The 19,248-nt window shown below is 42.3% G+C and overlaps 1 protein-coding gene across 7 annotated transcripts in view; it reads left to right on the forward strand.

Moving 5' to 3' along the window:
• Positions 1–19,248, forward strand: part of MCTP2 (multiple C2 and transmembrane domain containing 2) — a 310,773-nt gene that overhangs the window by 93,131 nt on the left and 198,394 nt on the right. For 6 of the 7 annotated variants that reach the window (XM_049852810.1, XM_049852809.1, XM_049852815.1 and 3 more), the window contains exons 3-4: positions 2,225–2,287; positions 3,880–3,988. In XM_049852810.1, coding sequence (XP_049708767.1) covers positions 2,225–2,287; positions 3,880–3,988 — 172 coding nt within the window. The remainder of the gene's footprint in view (positions 1–2,224; positions 2,288–3,879; positions 3,989–19,248) is intronic. The other variant, XM_049852813.1, reaches the window with a different exon arrangement.

The raw sequence follows: 19,248 nt of genomic DNA on the forward strand, positions 1-19,248 counted from the left end.
GAAAGGCTCTCCCTCTCTGTTGGCCTTCTCATCAATCTTCCCCAAGACTAGGAGCTTCTCCACGCAGGGACCCCCAGTCCAAAGGACAGGCTCTGCTCCTGGCACTGCTTTCTTGGTGGTATGAGGTCCCCAACTCTCTGCTTGTTTCCCTTTCCTTTTATCTCTTGTAAGATAAAAGGTGGTGCAGGCCACACCCCAGGGAAACTCCCTTTACATTGGATCAGGGATGTGACCTGGGTAAGGGTGCTACAATCCCACCCTAATTCTCTTTAACATAAAAGTACGATCACAGAATGGAGGATAACCACACAACACTGGGAATCACGGCCCAGCCAAATTGATACACACATTTTGGGGGGACATAATTCAATCCGTGACATGCCCCAGAACCAGTTGGTGTTGAATTGACTCTGACTCGTGGAAATTCCACGTGTGTCAAAACAGAGCTGTGCTCCATAAAGTTTTCAATGACTGATTTTCCAGAGGTAGATTGCCAGGCCTTTCTTCCAAGGTGTCTTTGGGTGGATTTGAATCTCAAACTTTTGGTGAGCAGCCAAGCCTGTTTACCATGTGCACCCCTGAGGAACTCCTAAATTGTGCCCAGTGCCTGGTTTTCTAATTCCTGCTTCTGGTTGGGAAGGAACATGTTAGCATCCCCTGTCTCTACCTCCACCCCCAGTGGTTCCTGATGATTCAAGCAAGCTCTGCAGGTTGGCTTTCAGTCTCCAAATTTTCCTATAACCTCAGGGTTACCCAGTCTTCTTTGGAAAGAAAAACCCATTCTTTTTCATCTAAGAAATCAGCCCTGGCTAATGTGCCAGACAACGTGCTCACGTCCCTCTACTCTGCCTTTCTACGGCAAGCAGCCTTCCTCACGTTCAGCCTAGGGACCTTCTTCAAGTGTCCTGGCTCTTCTGGACCCCTCATTTCTGCATATAAAATCTGATACAATTGAGAAGTCTCTTCTTAACTACTGAGTAATGCACCTTTCATTGCCCTGTGGAATAACTTCCTGGATATCTGAAACATATTTAAAATGGACATCTCCCATTTTGAGGTCATTAGTTTATAATTTGCATTTTCTCATGTTGTTGGTTGAGTAAAACCCTTTGGTTGGTGATTGGACAGTTGCTAATTCTGTGAAGGTACATTTCACAGAAGGTCTTCCAGATCCCATTTTGAAATATTTCCTGCTTGAATGACATGCATTCCTGAGCCACCAGGTTCCCTTTGGAAGGCCATGGGCCAGGTGGGCCACACTGGGAGGAACCTAGCAGGATGGCCCTGCTGCTCCACTTCCTTAATGAGAGCAAAGTTGCTCTTATGCTAAACACCTGGACAAACCTGGGGATGCCTGTGCGGCTGAGTGGGAGGACGGAATTGTCCCCATCCACTTACGATCAATGACTGGAATGGCAGAGCCATCTCCTGTTGCCACGCAAGCAGGGAGGCAGCACACAGACCTGAAATTGAATATGCAAATATCAGATTTCCAAAGTCAATCACTGGATAAAGGGTATCCTCAGAGAGCTAGCCCCAAAGCTGCACCTCAGCGTGCTGTTTTCTCTCTTGGAGCTCCACCATGAGTTAGATAGTAAAGGCTTAAGAATCCTGCAGTAAATAAATGAGAGTCAGGGTGTTTCCCACCCCATCTGTCAGTTTGTTGTACTGTGGCAGCTTGTGTGTAGCTCCGATGCTGGAAGCTATGCCACCAATATTAGAAATACCAGTAGGGTCACCCATGGTGAACAGATTCCAGTGGAGGTTCCAGAATAAGACAGATTAGGAATAAAGGCCTGGTGATCTACTTCTGAAAAGTAGGCAATGAAAACCGTATGGGTCACAACAGAATTCTGTCTGATACTGTGCTGAAATGATGAGATGCCTGGGTAGGAAGGCACTCAAAGAGCACAGTGGCTGCAGTAAACCCAGACCCATCAACATTTGTGAAGTTGGTGCAGGATCCGGCCATGTTTCATTCTGTAGTACGTGGGGTTGTCATGATTCAAAGTCATCTGAACAGCAATTAACAACCACAACAAGGGTGTTTCAGATATTGTCGTATAATTTATCTAATTCTTCTTAGAAAGTTAATCTTGCAAAAATGTGCTCGTGATTACCTCTGAATTCTGATGAAATCCCAGTAGGCAGAAATATAAATCCTTATGAGTTGATCTTCCATTGCTTTTTTAAGCAGGCTTTTTATCTTTCTTTTTACTTACAGAAGTTATGTGGAAGTGGTGATCAGAGTGCATTCACGACATCCCAGCATTTTGAGGAACAATCTGTGAGTGAGATTCCGTAAAAACAAATGCTATTTCCCACCCAGTCTTTGGGTCTGTGCGTGTGTGCCTCTTATTTCTAAAGAAAGCTGAACTCTCTCCACCCAGAAAAACAGCCCTTGCAAATGATAGTTGGGGAAGATTAATTCAATGTCTATTGATTTGTCAGACTGGGATAGATTCTTCTAAAAATACACAGCCGCTATGAAATTGAGTGGAAGAGTAGAGGATACAAAGCCATTTTGAAGTGCTTTGAAACACAGTTGGGGAAACTTTCAAAAAGAAGGCGGTCAAGGGCGACTTAGCAGCAGAATCGATTAATTGAATGTCAAATAAGTGAACGATAAATTATTTTACTTGTCCTTTCTCTTTGAGGAAAGATGAAAATTTGAGCTTGTTCAAAACTTGAATTGGATTAATTTAATAACTATGCAAAGATAGACTTGAATTTCATATTATGGCTTGTAGGAGTTGATGTATTCCTGGAGGGGGCAGTGACCTGAGTTGGGGAAGATGAGACAGTGAGGTACCAATGGTGGGGCCAGAGAATGGGAGAAAAATATGGAAAAGCACAGGGAGTACTAGGTGGAGACACAGTGTGTCCGTCCATGGAGTCCTAAGCCAGGAGCAGGCCTCAGTAGGTGACCAGCTGGTGGTTGTGAAGTGAAATGTTTTTATTATATCTGGAGGAGGTCTACCAAAACATGGTGGGTTGTGGGGTAGTGGGGATAAGAATAGGGAGGCATTTACATTGGAGCTTGGACATGTAGCCACATACTCTGAGGGAGCTAGCCCCAAAGCGGACACCTCTACATGCTATTTCCTGCCTCAGAGCTCCACCCTGAGTCATCTAGTAAAAGGCTCAAGAACCCTGCAGTACATAAAGGAGCTTAAGAGCATTTCAGAAGTTGGCCTCCCACTTCCCTATTTCTTCATGGAAAGTTCATCTTGCAAAGATATAATCATGATTGCCTCTGAATTCTGGTAAAATTCTTCTAGGGTGAAATGTGAGTGATGCTAATAAAATGGTGTAACCATGTTATCAAGGTGTGTGGGAGTTGGAAATGACACTTGAAAATTTGCCATCGTAGTGACCATCTTAGTCATCTAGTGTTGCTATAACAGAAATACCACAAGTGGACAGCTTTAACAAACAGAAATTTATTTTCTCACAGTTTAGGAGACTAGAAGTCCAAATTCAGGGTGCTGGCTCTAGAGGAAGGCTTTCTCTCTCTGTCAACTCTGGAGGAAGGTCTTTGTCTCTTTGAGCCTCTGTTCCTGGGTGATCTTCATGTGGCTTGTTGTCTCTCTTCCACCATCTCTGCTCCATAGCTTAATATCTTTTATATTGTAGAAGAGATTGACTTAAGACATGCCTTACACTGATACGGTCTTATTAACATAGCAAATCAACCCATTCCCAAATGGGATTATAACCACAGGCAGAGAGGTTAGGATGTACAAGGCATATTTTTGGAGGACACAGTTCAATCCATAACAGTGACCTGGTTTTTTCTCCCCTTAAATTAAGTGTCTGTGAAATTCCCTTGCTTGGGCTCAGGACACAGTGACTTAACTGGCTTCTCATTCCGTGCAGACTCTCAGAGAAGCCGGCGATGGCTTGAGTGACCTCCCCAGCCCTTTTGCCTACCTCCTCACCATACACCTGAAGGAAGGTCGGAACCTCGTCATCCGAGACCGCTGTGGTAAGGGCTGTGTTTGTTACTCTGTAGTCTGTAAGACGCTTTTCTTTCTACCATTGAATTGGTAGCGTTACTCAACTTTATCCATCTCAGCCGGGTGAGCTCAAATCTAAGGCTCGCCAGGTATCAAGGAACAGGCAGCAAATGATTTAGATACACTGAATTGTACTATCCTTTCCTATTTTAAAATGAATAATAAATGATAATCACATAAAGTTGTGTTCGAATGAAAATAACCATGAAAGCTCTATGCTTGGCATATAGCAACTGCTCAAGGAAACGTTCCTTTGATTCTACTTCAATTATCCATGAAAGAGACATGAACACATCCTTAGTGTAATCAAACGTACAAGTAAAATGGAAATATCCTTTGGATCATTCTCCCTTCCAGCTCCGAAATCCCACTGGACTCCCTCAGGGATAGCATCAATTATCTGTGATTGTTTTGTTCACCTATTCCACTTGCTCCTGTGTGTGTCTATTTATCTATATTTTTAGGGTAGCTATGAGTCAGAATCGACTTCATGGCAACGGGTTTGGCTTGGTTTTATTTATACGTAGGAGCCCTGATGGTGCAATGGTTAAGCATTCAGTTGCTAACCATAATGGTCGGTGGTTAGACTGCACCAGCTGCTCCATGGAAGAAATATGTGGTAGTGTGGTTCTGTTACATTACCAAAGATTACAGCCTAGGAAACCCTACGGGGCAGTTCTACTCTGTCCTATGGGGTTGCTATGAGTTGGACTCAACTTGATGGCAATGGGTTTGATATTTTGGGTTTTACCTATATATAAACCAAAAAACCAAACTTGTTGCTGTTGAGTCGATTCTGACTCATGACCCTATGGGACAGAGTAGAACTGCCACGTAGAGTTTCCAAGGAGCACTGGGTGGATTCGAATTGCCAACCTTTTTGTTAGCAGCTGTAGCTCTTAACCACTACGCCACTATAATGAGTTAAAATGATACTATAGTGTCCATATTTTTCTGCAGTCAGCTTTTTCCATATCACAATGTCCAGGTTGACTATGTCTTTTTCATGTAAATGATCTCCTTTCTTTTAAATACTACATACTGTCCCTAATACAACATATATTTTTACTGTCCCTAATACAACATATATTAGTTTACCTATTACTCTACTGATGACAATTTTTTTCCTCTACTTTCTAAGCAGCATAAGTGATGCTGCAAGCAACAGCTTTGTGTATGCCTGGGTGTACAGAGGGAAAAACAAAAAACACATGGTTCAAATCTTGGCTTATCCACTTATTGCTGTTTTCTTTAAGAAAAGTTCCTTGACCCTTCTGTGCCTTAGGTTCCTCGCTTGTAAAACAAAGATAGTAATATTAACCCACCTTAGAGGCTATTAAGGAGATTAAAGGTATTAATTGATAAAAAGCATAAAGTCAGACATATCTGATCCTAGCACTCACGAAAAGTTTAGCAGCTAGGACAGAGCCTAGAAGGATAATCACAGGATCCTAGAGATGTATGTTTTTATATTGAGGAGATACTGGCAAATTACCCTCCAAAATGTACAAATGTCCTCTCCTACAACATGTTTTTGTGGCCTCTCTCTCCTTGTCAGCACTGAATATTTGCTTTGGTATCTGTTAGAGCAGCACCCCACTTGCCGTACCAAATTCTGTCTTAGCTACCTAGTGCAGCTATAACAGAAATTCATAGTTTTTGACATACTCACAGGTCAAGTATGGACTCTTTATATTTTAATTTGTACTTCTTTGATTACTATGATGTGAATATGATTTTTAAATTTACTCTTCATTTGTATTTCTTCTTCTATAAATTTTTTTCTGTATCTTTTGGCCAGTTTTCAATTGTGTTTTTTCTTCTAGATTTTTGTGACTTGTTACGTTTTTTACCATTAACATTTGTTTGTTATATGTTGCAAATATTTTTCACCCAGTCTGACGTTTATCCGTAATTTTATGGCCTCTTTGTCCTTCAGAGGTTTACATTTCATTGTAGGCAAATATATTTGTCCTTTCCTTTATGGGCTTTTCCAGTTTATTCTTTTTAGTAGTTGGAACCTTTTTATTCTAAAGAGTTTTATGTCTTTCTTCAGGACATGGCCAGTTTCTCCTGTTGCTTCCTCTCCTGTTTTGGAACATGTATTAAATGAACAAAGAGGCTTATAGATCCTTTGATCTGTCTTCTCCGTCTCTTAGCCTTTTTAATTTTTTTCATTCTCCCTGTTACGGATTGAATTGCGCCCTCCAAAAATATGCATTGTATATCCTAGCTTCTATGTCTGCAGTCATAATCCGATTTAGGGGTGGGTTGTCTTTGTTATGTAAATGAGACAGGATTAGTGTAGAGTGTACACTGAGTCAATCTCTTTTGAGATATAAGAGAGATTAAACAAGTCAGCTGACAAGCAGGGATGGGGGAAGAGAGATGCCAAACCATGAGAAGATTGCCCAGGAGCAGAAGCTCAAAAGAGACAAGGACCTTCCCCCAGAGCCTACAGAGAGAGAAAGCCTTTCCATAGAACCAGCTCCCTGAATTCAGACTTCCAGCCTCCTAAATTGTCAGGAAGTAAATTTCTGTTTGTTAAAGCCATCCACGTGTGATGTTTCTGTTATAGCAGCACTAGATACCTAAGACACTCCCCATTAAAAAAAAAGTTTTTCTTTTCAGAAATAATTTCTCTGCTCGATCTTGCTCATTTTTTTGCTCATTTTCTTGTCTACTGTTACTGCTGTGCCATGCAACTCATCTATTGAGTTGCCATTTCAATTGTCTTTTTTTTTTTTTTTGATCTGTTTATTACCTTGATCAAAAGTCACTCATATACTGGCTTTACAAATTCATTTTTGCATATATTTTTCATTTTCATAATAGTCTATTTTTGTTTCATGAATGAGATGGCACCATCTCTTTTCTTGAGAGTGCTTTATCTCTTGGATATGAGTTTGTTGTATTTGCTGTCTCTTCCTTATGACCTTAGCTTCCCTTGCCTGTTGGATGCTCTGAAGAGGTGTGCTCATCTTTTCATTTGCATGTCCCTGTTTCACCACCTGTGGATGCTGTTTTTGCTGAAGGTGACCTGCCCTCAGTGACGGTGGGAAGGGTTGGGACATGCAGCTGGGCAGGATGAGCCAGGAGTTCAGGCTGGCTTCTCCCCATTCCTCCTGGTTATTGCTGGTCCGTGGTTATCACCTGCCATTAAAGCCCTCCCCTCTGGCTTCCTCCCCATGCTCACTGTTTTTGCTTGCTCTCAGGTGCCTTTGCCAGTCATTGATTGACAGGAAAGGGATAGAATAGCCTTAGCCCACTGGCTGCATATGCTGTGACATCCAGTCACCCTGGTCGTTGCCCAGATCCTGTCCTGTTTCTGTATCTGCAGCCTCCAAGCTTAGAGCATCCCGACTTCACCTACTGTATACCCTCCTACTTGCTCCTTCCGTCCTCCCTGGCCCATCAGCCTTTTGCATTGACCATCTACTGCTCATGTTTTGGGCTGTGGGTTCCTCCATCTATCTGATCTCACCTGTCTTCCATCTGTCAAGGCTGTATTAAAGTTTTCCTAAACCCACTTCTGTCGAGTTGATTCTGACTCATAGGGAACCTATAGGACAGAGTAGAACTGCCCCATAGAGTTTCCAAGGAGCGCCTGGTGGATTTGAACTGCCGACCTCTTGGTTAGCAGCCATAGCATTTAACCACTACGCCACCAGGGTTTCTAAAGTATGCCTACTCTTTTTTTTTCCTAGTTAAAAATACTGTCTCTTTTCTTCTTAACACATTTTTTTCTCACATGTTGCATTTTCAAATGGTGAAAATTTTCATGTTCTGCATGTTGATACATAGTGTTTTCTATCAAAAGCATAAATTATTATCTGTCAGTGTGCACTTTCTTAGGGTCTAGCATTGTTATAAACTTACTCATTTTAATAGAAAATTGTTTTATGTTATTTTTAATGGATTGAGGCAGATAGAGTAGGTGGGTATATTTGTATATGTGCTTAGTCCTCCATCCTGATCTAAATTTCTCCAAGTAGAAAATGAGAGTTTCTTCATTGTATATCATCGATGCATTCAATTTTATAATTATACCCGTATACACACGTATCTCAGAAACACATAAAAACCTTGTCATTAAGTACATAGCAAAAGCATTAAGTGTCATAGCAAAATACCACAACGTGAGTGGCTTTCAACAATAGAAGTTTTTTGTCTTGCCTTTCTGGAAGCTAGAAGTCTGAGATCAGGGTGTCAGTCGTGTTGATTTCTTCTGAGGCTCTGAGGGAGGATCTGTTCCATGCTTTTCTCTGAGGTTCTGGTAGCTCCAGGCATTGCCTGACTTGCAGCTGTAGCATCACGGTGTTCCTCTTCTGTTCCTCTGTGTCTGTGTATCTTCTCTTCTTTGATAAGGACACCAGTCATATAGGCTTAGGACCCCCCTACTTCAGTGTGGGAGCCATGTTGGTGCAGTGGTTAAGAGAGCTCGGCTGCTAACCAGAAGATGGCAGTTCAAATCCATCAGCTGCTCCTTGGAAACCCTATGGGGCAGTTCTCCTCTGTTCTGTAGGGCTGCTAGAGTCAGAATCAACTTGATGGCAACAGATTTGGTTTTCTGGTTGTACTCCAACATGACCTCATGTTAACAACTTCAAAGAGCCTACTTCCAGACAGCATCACAGTCACTGGTATAGGAATTCAGACTTCAACGGATCTTTCTAGGGGGCACAATTCAATCTTAGTGGTAGGTTTTTCAAGTAGTGAACATTTCATTTTCTCATTTTTTGTAGGTCCCTTCTCTTGTCAAATTCATACCTGAAATAATGTGTAACAGGACACGATTATAAACCAGCATAAAGATGTCTCTCATGCATATCCCGACTCTTACTCTGAGCCAGCACACTGTCCAGTGGGTGCTTTGTTCTCAAGCTCATCTAGTGACAACTGATTTGGAGACTAGAAAAGTACTCTAGAGAGAGTGTATTTAACTTTTCTAAGAACTAAGTGTTTTTAAACCTTTAGAAGTCTGTGCCCTGTTTTAAATTGTTGTGATTTTCCTGACAGTGTCTACCTGGGGAGGGGTACACAGGCCCTGGATTTCTTCATGCCAACTGCTCCTTTTCCAGTTTCTCCCATCTTTTCTGGTTCCTTCCCCCTTGTTTATTCAACTCCCTGGCTGAACCCTTAATACGTCAAACTGTTACAGTGACAGCAGAGTCCTGGTAGATTGTCAGTAACCCTAATAAAGTAACTGCACACATCAGAAAATGACTTACACAGTAGGGTCTATATGCACTTACTCCGTACCTTGCTGTTGAGGGCTGAAGGGAAGACCCCAGAAATCATTGTCCCTACATGTGTCATTTCATCAAAAGGAAAACATCATACGAGAATTAGGCCTTTGTCTTGTACAAGCCTAATATAATCCAAGTATAAATGGCTAATAAGGAATCTAGGTCATAAACTGTACTGTTTGTGCACCAGTTTCTTTTAGAACTAGTACCGATTGCCCCATCTCTTTTATTTATTGAGAAGATTAATCACTATCTCGTAAGAGTTCACTCTTAGCAAGTCCTTTTTCTACACTTTGCGGGTGTTGTGTGCTTTTCTCTAATGTGACTATGTTGATTTCTGATTGATTACCAGAAGTATTAAGTTAGTGATCAGGGTATGCTCAAGAGCCTATTCCAGGTCAGTCAGCATTTGAGCATCCGCTACGGTTTGAAGCCGGCGCCATCATTGCTGGGACCCGTGTTGCCACACTCTCTTTCTTTCTCAGAGACTGACGTTATGTATCCGTGCAGTGCTGTTTGCTGTGGAACCCAGCCCGCCTCAGCATTTCCTCCAACATAGTCCTTTGAACCAATCAACTCTGGATTGAGTGAGCATCAGAACGACCTGCAAGGCTTATTAAAACACAGATTTCTGGGCCCCATGTCCAGAGTTTCTGGTGCAGAAGGTCTGGGGTGAGGCACGAGAATTTGCCTTTCTAACGAATTCCCAGGTGATACTGATGTTGCTGGTTTAGCTACTACACTTTGAGAACGTTGCTCTAGGCAGCCACTATCTACCAGTGGATGTTGGCACAAGGGAAGGAACATGGGTTTCTCCCGGTAGGTACAGGTTTAGCTGTCTATTAGACACACCATTTTATTTTCCTGGGGCTTTACAGAAACCTGGTGGCATAGTCGTTAAGAGTTCGGCTGCTAACCAAAAGGTCGGCAGTTCAGATCCACCAGGCGCTCCTTGGAAACGCTATGGGGCGCTTCTACTCTATCCTACAGGGCCGCTGGGAGTCAGAATCGACTCCATGGCAATGGGTTTACCTCACTGCCTATTTGTTCTTCATCTTTGGTCTCACACTTGACTTAATTATATTCTCTAAACACAATTTCATATGGTATTAGCCCAATTAACATAGTACAGAAAACGATGTGGCATGCCAAAGTACTGAATATAAATTTTGAATTATCTTTGAGTTTGCAATATTCATCCTATGTTTCCAATTGCCTGGCTATATATGGATAGCTGGTTGTGCAATCAAGAAAATTCTAGAGCTATTGGGTGGTAAAAATGAAATTTCTCTATTTTCACTGGACAGTGAAGTGAAGATTCATGGTACCCCTCTCAGGAAAATACAGTTCCAGCAAACCTCAAGAAAAGATGTGAAAAGGAACTTACGGGGTTTGTGACTGGGGGTTGGAATCTTTTAGCCACTCGGTCCATCTGGAAACAAGTGGGGAGAAGCCACTCAGAAATCAGGGCCCCCTTTCTCTGTTCTGATTCTGGCCATCAACTAGAAGCCAGAAAACAGACTTTGTTAGTGTAAGGGGCTGGGGAACTGCCACCTTATCTAAGTCCCCTTTTTCTCTGGTTCAGGCACAGGTCTGGCTTGTTCAGTGGTTTATCAAGGTAGGATTTTGAGATTTTCTGGGCTATTGGTTGAGTTTGCAGAACCACAAAGTTACTAATTGTTCTTTAGACAGAATCAGGAGGGAGCTTTGGCTTCAGAACAAGCGACAGGTTCAGTAATGGTGTCAGGAAAGGAGACGTATTTCTTAATTGCATTCAGGCAGCCTGGTGTCTTCAGTTGTCAGCTTATCTATCCCTTGTACGTTATATACATTTTCATCTGAATATGCACGGGAAAACCTTGTTTGCTGCTTTTAGTGGCCGTTGAGTCAATTTGAACTCCTGAAGACTCCATGCGTGCACTGTAAACTGTGTTCATAGGCTGTGACCTTTCGGAAGCAAATCACCAGGCCTGTCTTCCCAGGAGTATCTGAGTGAGTTTGAACTGCCAAAATGTTTGGCTAGTAGTCGAGTGCTAAACTGTACCACTCAGAGACAAAACCTATAGGTCATTAAAAAAAACAAAACAAAACAAAACTGAAGTTAGTGGGTGAATAAGTAATGATACTTCATCGTAAAAGTGCCTATATAGTCATGAGTAATGATGGCTATAAGAATAGTATTATGTAAGGTTGGGAGATTTTAACTATGTAGCTCCATAAATGTGCTTTGCTTTGAAGACTTTTCCTTACAGGTCATTTGGCAGTTCCCTCAAGACTTTCCTTAGAACCTCTGGCATGTGGTCCTTCGGCCTCTACTAGAATAGATCCAGTATCAGGAATCTCAGTGTTAAATGAAGCAGCCCCATTTTTTTGCTGGGCAACTTTGGTTGCTAGAGTGTTCTTTCTAACAATGAGCCTTGGTCCTATACTTTACAATGTCCAGGCAGTGTCTTGAGCTCCACCTTCTTCAGTCATCCGTAGAGAGTCACCGCCACCTCTGTCTTTCTGCTCTCTGTCTGAGGCACTGTGTGTCTCTCAGTTTGTTCCTGTCCAGCCCTTTCTGTCCTCTCTCCCTTTCATCTAATCTTTCTTTGTTCTCCCTTTTTGCTCCCCTTTTTTTCTTGTCTTAACTTTTTCCCTTTACCCCTTTGTATTCTCCATCTCCTTCCCATTTATTTAGGGAGGTTCTACAAGGATGTGTTATCTTTGTCCAAACAAGACATGTATCTGTTTTAAGTGCTTGATCCAAGCCATTGTCTAGTAGCTCTTGGCTCTTTTCCATTTTGCCATTGATAAAGCAGAAGGACTATCACATGACCGGTCAATTGATATGACCAATCAGTTTTAACTCCAGTTGTTTGATGCACAGAGGAGATTGAACTCAGGCTCAGTTTCCCACGGAGAGGAACGTGAGCAAGAATGCACTTTGGGGCCATAGAGCTGGTAATGCTTATTTCAGGAGCCAGCCCTCTTCTCTAAGGCTCCTTTGAGTACCAGCTTGGTGACATGGACAGGTCACTTGTCCTGAGCAAAAGGTGCAGCTTAAACCCCCTTAGATCCTAGAGTAATACAGTGAAACCTGTGCGAGCCAGAACTCGATGGGACTGCCTTATTTTTTTGAGTCTCACAAGTTTTGTGCCTTTGACAGAGAGCATTCTTACCACTTTTCTATGGCTCGTTTTAGTGGAAAATAATTGAGTTTTCCTTCTGTAACTCGTTTTCACCTTACACAGGTTCTGACTTTTGCAGCTTTTACCGTATATTAACTCCTGGAAAAGAACAGTCCCTGCGTTAAAATTCTGTTTTTTTTTTCCCCTTGATGTTAAGGCAGTTGTGATAGTTTCCTATTTGTGGACAGAAAGAATACTATGTTGTTGTTGCCCTCTGGTGGCCGTTTGCAGTGTTGCAGGAAGGAAAAAAAAAATTGAAGGCGTTCCCTGGGACATGAGTAACCAGTTGTCATGGAGTGGATTCCAACACATGTGTGTCAGTGTGGAACTGTGTTCCCTAAGGTTTCCAGTGGGTAATTTTTCAAAATAGGTCATCAGACCTTTTCTTTGAGGTGCCCCTGTGTGGACTCGAACCGCTAACCTTACCATTAGCAGCAGATCTCAGTATGTATTAGCTATCATTATCGTTGCTGTTTCTTGTCATAGTCACTCTTGTTTGGGATTTGCTTTTACTTCTTCGTATTTTTGGACTCTTTGAATATCTTCTGCTTTTCTACTCTTTTTTGAGGTATGTGGTGTGTGTGTGTGTGTGTGTGTGCACGCGCACGTCCCTGTGTTTATCTACCTCCCTGGGTTATGGCTGGTGGTTAAATGTACTGTGTGAGCCAGTTCCTCTTTTCTGTTTGTGAGAAAGTGAAGGTGAAAGAGAAACTAATTTTTAAAGGTGCGTTATCTGAACAAGGGCTCTATTGTGGATAAAACTAAAAAACCAAACCACTGCGGTCGAATGGATTCCGACTCATACCAACCCAACAGGTCAGAGTAGAACTGCCCCACAGAGTTTCCAAGGAGCGCCTGGCAGATTCGAACTGCTGACCCTTTGGTTAGCAGCCATAGCACTTAACCACGACACCACCAGGGTTTCCCTGTTGTGGATGGATGGTTTTATTTTCCTCATTCTAGACTTGATCAGGAAAGTGGCCTTCAGCACCATAGTGACTGACTTGGGGAAAACTCATGGTGAAGGCAAACCACCTGGCTTATTGGTATTTTGAACTGAATATACTGCACTGATCTCATTAAAAAAAAAAGTTCTTTCTAAAGTAAAATGGGATCCAGTTGTAAATTGCTAGATTCCCTGCTTTCCCCTCTATAAATATTTTGAGAAAAAATGGGAAGTTTCACTTTGTTTAATCAGCGTCCCACATCAGATTTGTTCAAAAATTGTACTTCTAGTAATCCTGTGGCAGTGAAATTCTTGTATCTAGGTCTGTGTATACAACTTCCCTTTTTATTTCTTTGAAACTCATTTATCAAAGAGGATTGGATTTTTTTTTTTTTTTCCTGCCACATCATCTGAGCAATTCAAATTTCTTGTTGCAGATTTGGTAGTTCACTCTTGAGAAAGAATTTTCTATTTTGCAGCCTGAGACCGTGGTGGCGTAGTGGTTGAGTGCTACACCTGCTAACTAAAAGGTTGGCAGTTGGAATCTACCAGCCACTCCTTGGAGACTTAATGGGGCATTTCTACACTGTCCTGTAGGGTCACTTTGAGTTGGAATTGACTTGATGGCAACGGATTTGGTTTTATTTTTTTTTAACCTTAGTGTATAAGGCTCACTTTCCCATTCTTACCTCTGCTATATGTAGAATATCTTTGTTTAATTATATAGAAGGAAAGTATTGTCATTTTTGTTTCAATTTGTGTGAAGAAATTTAGACCTCTTGATACATTTGATTATGGAATACGTGCTTTTCTTTTAGACATTACCCGTTCTACCCACTGCTTTTCCTCATTTTTCTGTTTCCTCCACATGTTCCCACATATTTTTCGAATTTGTCGTTTGCCTTTCAGTTTTGTTCATGACGATTTTGTTTCCCCCTTTGTTTTTCTGCCTAGAAAGGCCACTCTGGAGAGAGGTACATATGAACCTGTATTTATTTGGTTTTGTTTGTGGCTTACATTTTTCATCTATTTCTTTGCTCTCTCTTGTTTATTTTGGTTTCTAGCATGGAGTGGGAACTGAGTTTTCTTTTTTTGCCCAATGTCTACCTAATTCACTAGGAATAAATACCGTTTTCCCTAATGGTCTGAATGCTACTTTTTAATCGTATTTTAAAATGCAATTCATATTAAGTTCTACTTCTTGGATTTCTCTTTGATTTTACTGACCTGTTCTTTGGTCCAGGTGCCAGTCGCCCACTGCAGTTTTACTCTAGTGAAAGGTCACGAGCTGTATTTTTCTTCAGGGAAATTTTGGGTTTGCCCTCAGTGCAGTGCCTCCTCTGAACACCAGATGGCGAAAGTTCACTGGCATGCTTGTGAGGGAGCTACACAAACCCAGACTCATCTGGGCAAGTGTATCAGGAAGGCTGTCCTTCAGGAGCAAACCTGAATCTTCCAAAGATGCAAACACCCATCCGGAAAGGCAGCTAGCAGTTTTCCTCCACTTGTTGAGTTGTGGTAGCTTGCTGAGTTTCTGCAGCAAGTCAGTGGAGCTGAATTTGAAATCTGTTTCTGTCACTTCATTTGCCTCTTGATACAGGTCCTTGTTGGATACATTTGTCCTAAGAGCCTTTCCTGTATTCCCACAGCTGAGCTCTTTCCTCTAGATTTCTTGTTTGTTGGTTTGACTGTGTTTTGAGACTTGTGTCCTCATGGGTTGATTAGAATTTCGTGATGCTCTATTTATTGTTCTATAGAGTCAGTTACCTGTTCTTTCACTGGGGTCTCATCTCAATTCCTATAAGTGCCCTGGAGCAAAACTGGGACATTTCCCATGTCTGCTGCAGGTAAGGTATCACCTTACACCCAATGTAAGACCACTGACTTGAGTTTAATTTAGCGCGTCTTGCCCATTTGGCTGATCGGGAGTTCTCTATTATGCTGGTTGTTCATTTCTATACCAATATAATATGTGCTTGGTTGCTAACCAAAAGGTCAGTAGGCTGAACCCACCAGCAGCTCCATGGGAGAAAAAATTTGACGATCTGCTTCCATAAAGATTACAGCCTAAGAAACCCCATGGGGCAGTTCTACTCTGTCACATAGGATCACTGTGAGTCAAAATTGACTCAGTGGCACACAACAACAACAACAACACGTTGCATGCTGTGTTTCAAGCAGTTCTTTTCACTGTTCCTGTTGATACGGTGTGTTCTGTTGTGGGTGTGTGCATGTTGTGTGTATTTTTCCCATGTGTATTCCTGTGTGTCTGTGATTTATTTGTGACCCAATTTTGATTGCAACTACAGCTTTGTACAGTTAGTTCTACCATGCAATCCCATCTCAGACACCAACAGCATGCTGAATTTGAGGTAGAGAGCATTTCAGGCAATGGTGAAGGGTATTGTCCCAGACACTATCTTGTGTAACAAATTGCCTCACCGTTTAGTGACTTGAAACAACCACATGTTCATGAATTCTGGGACAAGGCCCAGTGAAGATGGCTGGTCTCTGCTCCACACTATCTGGGTTCTCAGATGACAAGACTTGCAACTTTACTGTTGGAGACTGATCCTGTGAAGGTTTGGAGGCTCCTTTACTCCTGTGTTGGGTGCCTGAGCTTGGGTGAATGGAAGGCTAGAGCTGCTCCATATGAGGCCTCTGCCTGCCGCATGGCTTCCTCACAGCATGGCCGCCTCCTACCTGTCAGCCTGCTTACGTGAACCCTCAGGGCTCCATGCGTGAGTGTTCCAGCACTCAAGGAAGAACCCGTATGTCTTAGCTTCTCGGTGCTGCTATAACAGAATGCCACAAGTGGGCGGGTTTAATGAATAGAAATTTATCTTTTCATAGTTAGAAGGCTAGCTGTTCAAATTCAGGGGACCAGATCTAGGGGAAGGCTTTCTCTGTCTGCTTTCAGGGAAAAATCTCTGTTTCAGTGTCTCTACCCGGCCGTACTTGGCGGTCCAGGGCTTAAAGACGGGTTTGTCTCCATCGTCTTCAGATAGTGTGGGTCGTCTTCCTGTGTCTGTTTTTTTGTGTGCCTAATCTGCTCTTTTATATCTCGGAAGTGATTGGTTTAAGACAGCCTTCCCTGATACAGCCTCATTAACATAACAAAGAAAACTCTATTCCCAAATGGGATTATGTCCACAGGTATGGGGGTTAAGATTTATAATGCGCATTTTTTGGGGACACAGTTCAATCCATACCCCACTGTATCACCTTTTATGATGTAGCTTTGGAAGGAGCACAGTGCCACAAGCACTCCCAGATTCAAGGTGGGGGAACAGACACCCTATTTTTTGATGAGAGAAGTATCACAGAATTTTGGGGGTCATGTTTTAAAATTGCTCAAGTTATGAAAGTCTTTATAGCGGAATGGACCCAGGTCTGAGGCCTGGCTCTGTGAATTCACCAACTTTTCTCATCTTAAAACAGCAATATAAAACCAAACCCATTGCCCTTGAGTCAATTCCAACTCATAGTGACCCTATAGGAGAGAGTAGAACTGCCTCATAGGGTTTCCAAGGTTGTGATTTCTACATAAGCAGACTGCCACATCTTTCTCCCATAGAGCATCTGGTGGGTTCAAACTACCGGCCTTTTGGTTTGCAGCCAAGCACTTAACCACTAGGCTACCAGGACTCCTTCAAAACAATGATATAAACCCCATTGCTGTTAAGTCCATTCCAACTTGTAGTTACCCTATAGGACACAGCAAAACTGCCCCATGGAGTTTCCAAGGCTGTAAATCTTTGTGGAAGCAGACTGCCACATCTTTCTCCTGAGGAGCAGCTGGTGGGTTTGAACCTCCCAGCTTTCGGTTAGCAGCCAATCTCTTAACCACTGCACCATCAGGGTAGTGCTTGTTTCTTACACTTGTTGTAGGATTTAATCATATAACGTACAGTGCTAATATTTCTGCTAAACATCAGCCTTGTTCTTTCTTCTCCATGAAAACGGATGCCCATTTCTTTAGACTTAGATTTATGCTTAGTCAATTTATAGCTTGGACAGGGGACATCTTTAGTATTTTTTAAATGGGAAGGAAAATGGCAGGATATTAATTGTGTCAACATTGGCAATATAGATTCCTGGAACAAGAAAACTGACATTTATATAGATCTGGCAGGTTTTATCTTTTAACAGAGATTACAGACCTTGACATTCACTGGCTGTGTGGCTGCTCCTTCCTTATTTCCTTCTTCCTTGTTTTGGTTGGTTTTTGTTTTTTCCTTGCCCTTTCTGTTCCCTTTTGATTGTCGCATTCGAGCCACGGCTGTTCTTCTCCCTTTTGCCTATGTTGTCATGTTTTCTTCCTTCTAACTCCACCAGAGCCCCTCCCTTTTTGGTGTTAAAAGGACAACCACGTGTGATGTCTCCAAGCAGCTCACACCCCAGGTGCTTGTGATGACCTGCTCAGGAATAGGGAAGCAGGCATGTTTTCTTCATGATCACTCGCGAAAAGCCAATTTGTTCAAAAGTCTATTCAGCCAACTGGCCAACTTTCTGAAATCACTGAATTAATCCATTTATTGACATTGTTGTTCTTTCAACTATTTATAAAGTGTATTTATAAAGTTAGAGCTATTTATAAAGTTACAGGTATTAAACGGGGATTTTTAAATAGCGTTTGAAGGTCTCCAGCTCATGTCAGTTGACTGTGAAGACAAAACAAAAACAGCTTTTCAAATAACATTTCATTTGTCTCAGGCCAAAGAAAAAATAATGAAGAAGACTAAACATGTCAGCCTAGGCTGTAGATCCCAGAGAGGGGAAGAAAGAGGACAGAAAGAGGGGAGCTAATGGGGGAGGCAGGCCGGTGAGGAGGGGACTGTGGGAAAGTCCTGAGTCTGGGTGTGTTACAGGATGGGGCTGAGGCTGGAGGGTGAGGTCCAGGGAAGGGGCTGTAGGAAGTGTAGGAGACTCCAGGGCAGGGGAGAGTCAGAAGGTCCCCAAAGGATCTGATTTCTCATAGCTTTCTTATGCCCCATTCTTCATTCCTTCCAAAAATAAAACCAAACTCATTGTCATTGAGTTGATCCTGACTCACAGTGACTCCATGTGTTACAGAGTAGAACTGCTCCATAGAGTTTTCAATGGATGTAATCTTTGTGGAAGCCAATTGCCAGGCCTTTCTTCCATGGCAACACTGGGTGGGTTCAGACCACCAACCTTTAGGTTAGTAGTCAGGTGCAACTGTTTATGCCAGCTAGGGACCTCAATTCATACAAGTTACTGTAAGTTTTATAGTTAAAAGAAACAATTTTTTGATAGAACTGGTAATTTTTAGGTCAATGGTTCTACTTTCAATTGTCCATTGGGTAAATTGATCATTGGAAATTCTTTTAGTAAACTGGGTTTTGGTAAATTGCCTGGGATCATTACATCCCAGGGTATAGGTCATGAATAGACCTTGCCCAAAGTGCCCTACAGGTGGTGGGGTCCCTTAGTGGCTTACTGAAGAGGAGGGAAGCCAGTTATACTCAGGAGAAAGGTTCAAGAATAGTCCCACCAAAACCTATCAAACCTGTTGCCAGAGTGACCCCATAGGACAGAGTAGAACTGCCCCATAGGGTTTCCAAGGAGTGGTTGGTGGATTTGAACTGCTGACCTTCTGGCTAGCAATCATAGCTGTTAACCACTGTGCCTCCAGGGCTCTAAAATAGTACTTCCAGGACATACAAATGGCAAAAAAATGGTCATCGAGACTGGAGAGACATCGGCAAGAAAACTTTTGTGTAGTTGCTAACAAAAGAATGGCTCGTAGAAGCCTATAGACACTATCTGTGGAAGAAGATGGACATTGCTTACGTGGGAATATGCATTTCTCTTCACTCAGTCATACTGGATAAAACCTA

The sequence above is a fragment of the Elephas maximus genome, chromosome 13, assembly GCF_024166365.1.
Source record: "Elephas maximus indicus isolate mEleMax1 chromosome 13, mEleMax1 primary haplotype, whole genome shotgun sequence".
Lineage (NCBI taxonomy): Eukaryota > Metazoa > Chordata > Mammalia > Proboscidea > Elephantidae > Elephas > Elephas maximus.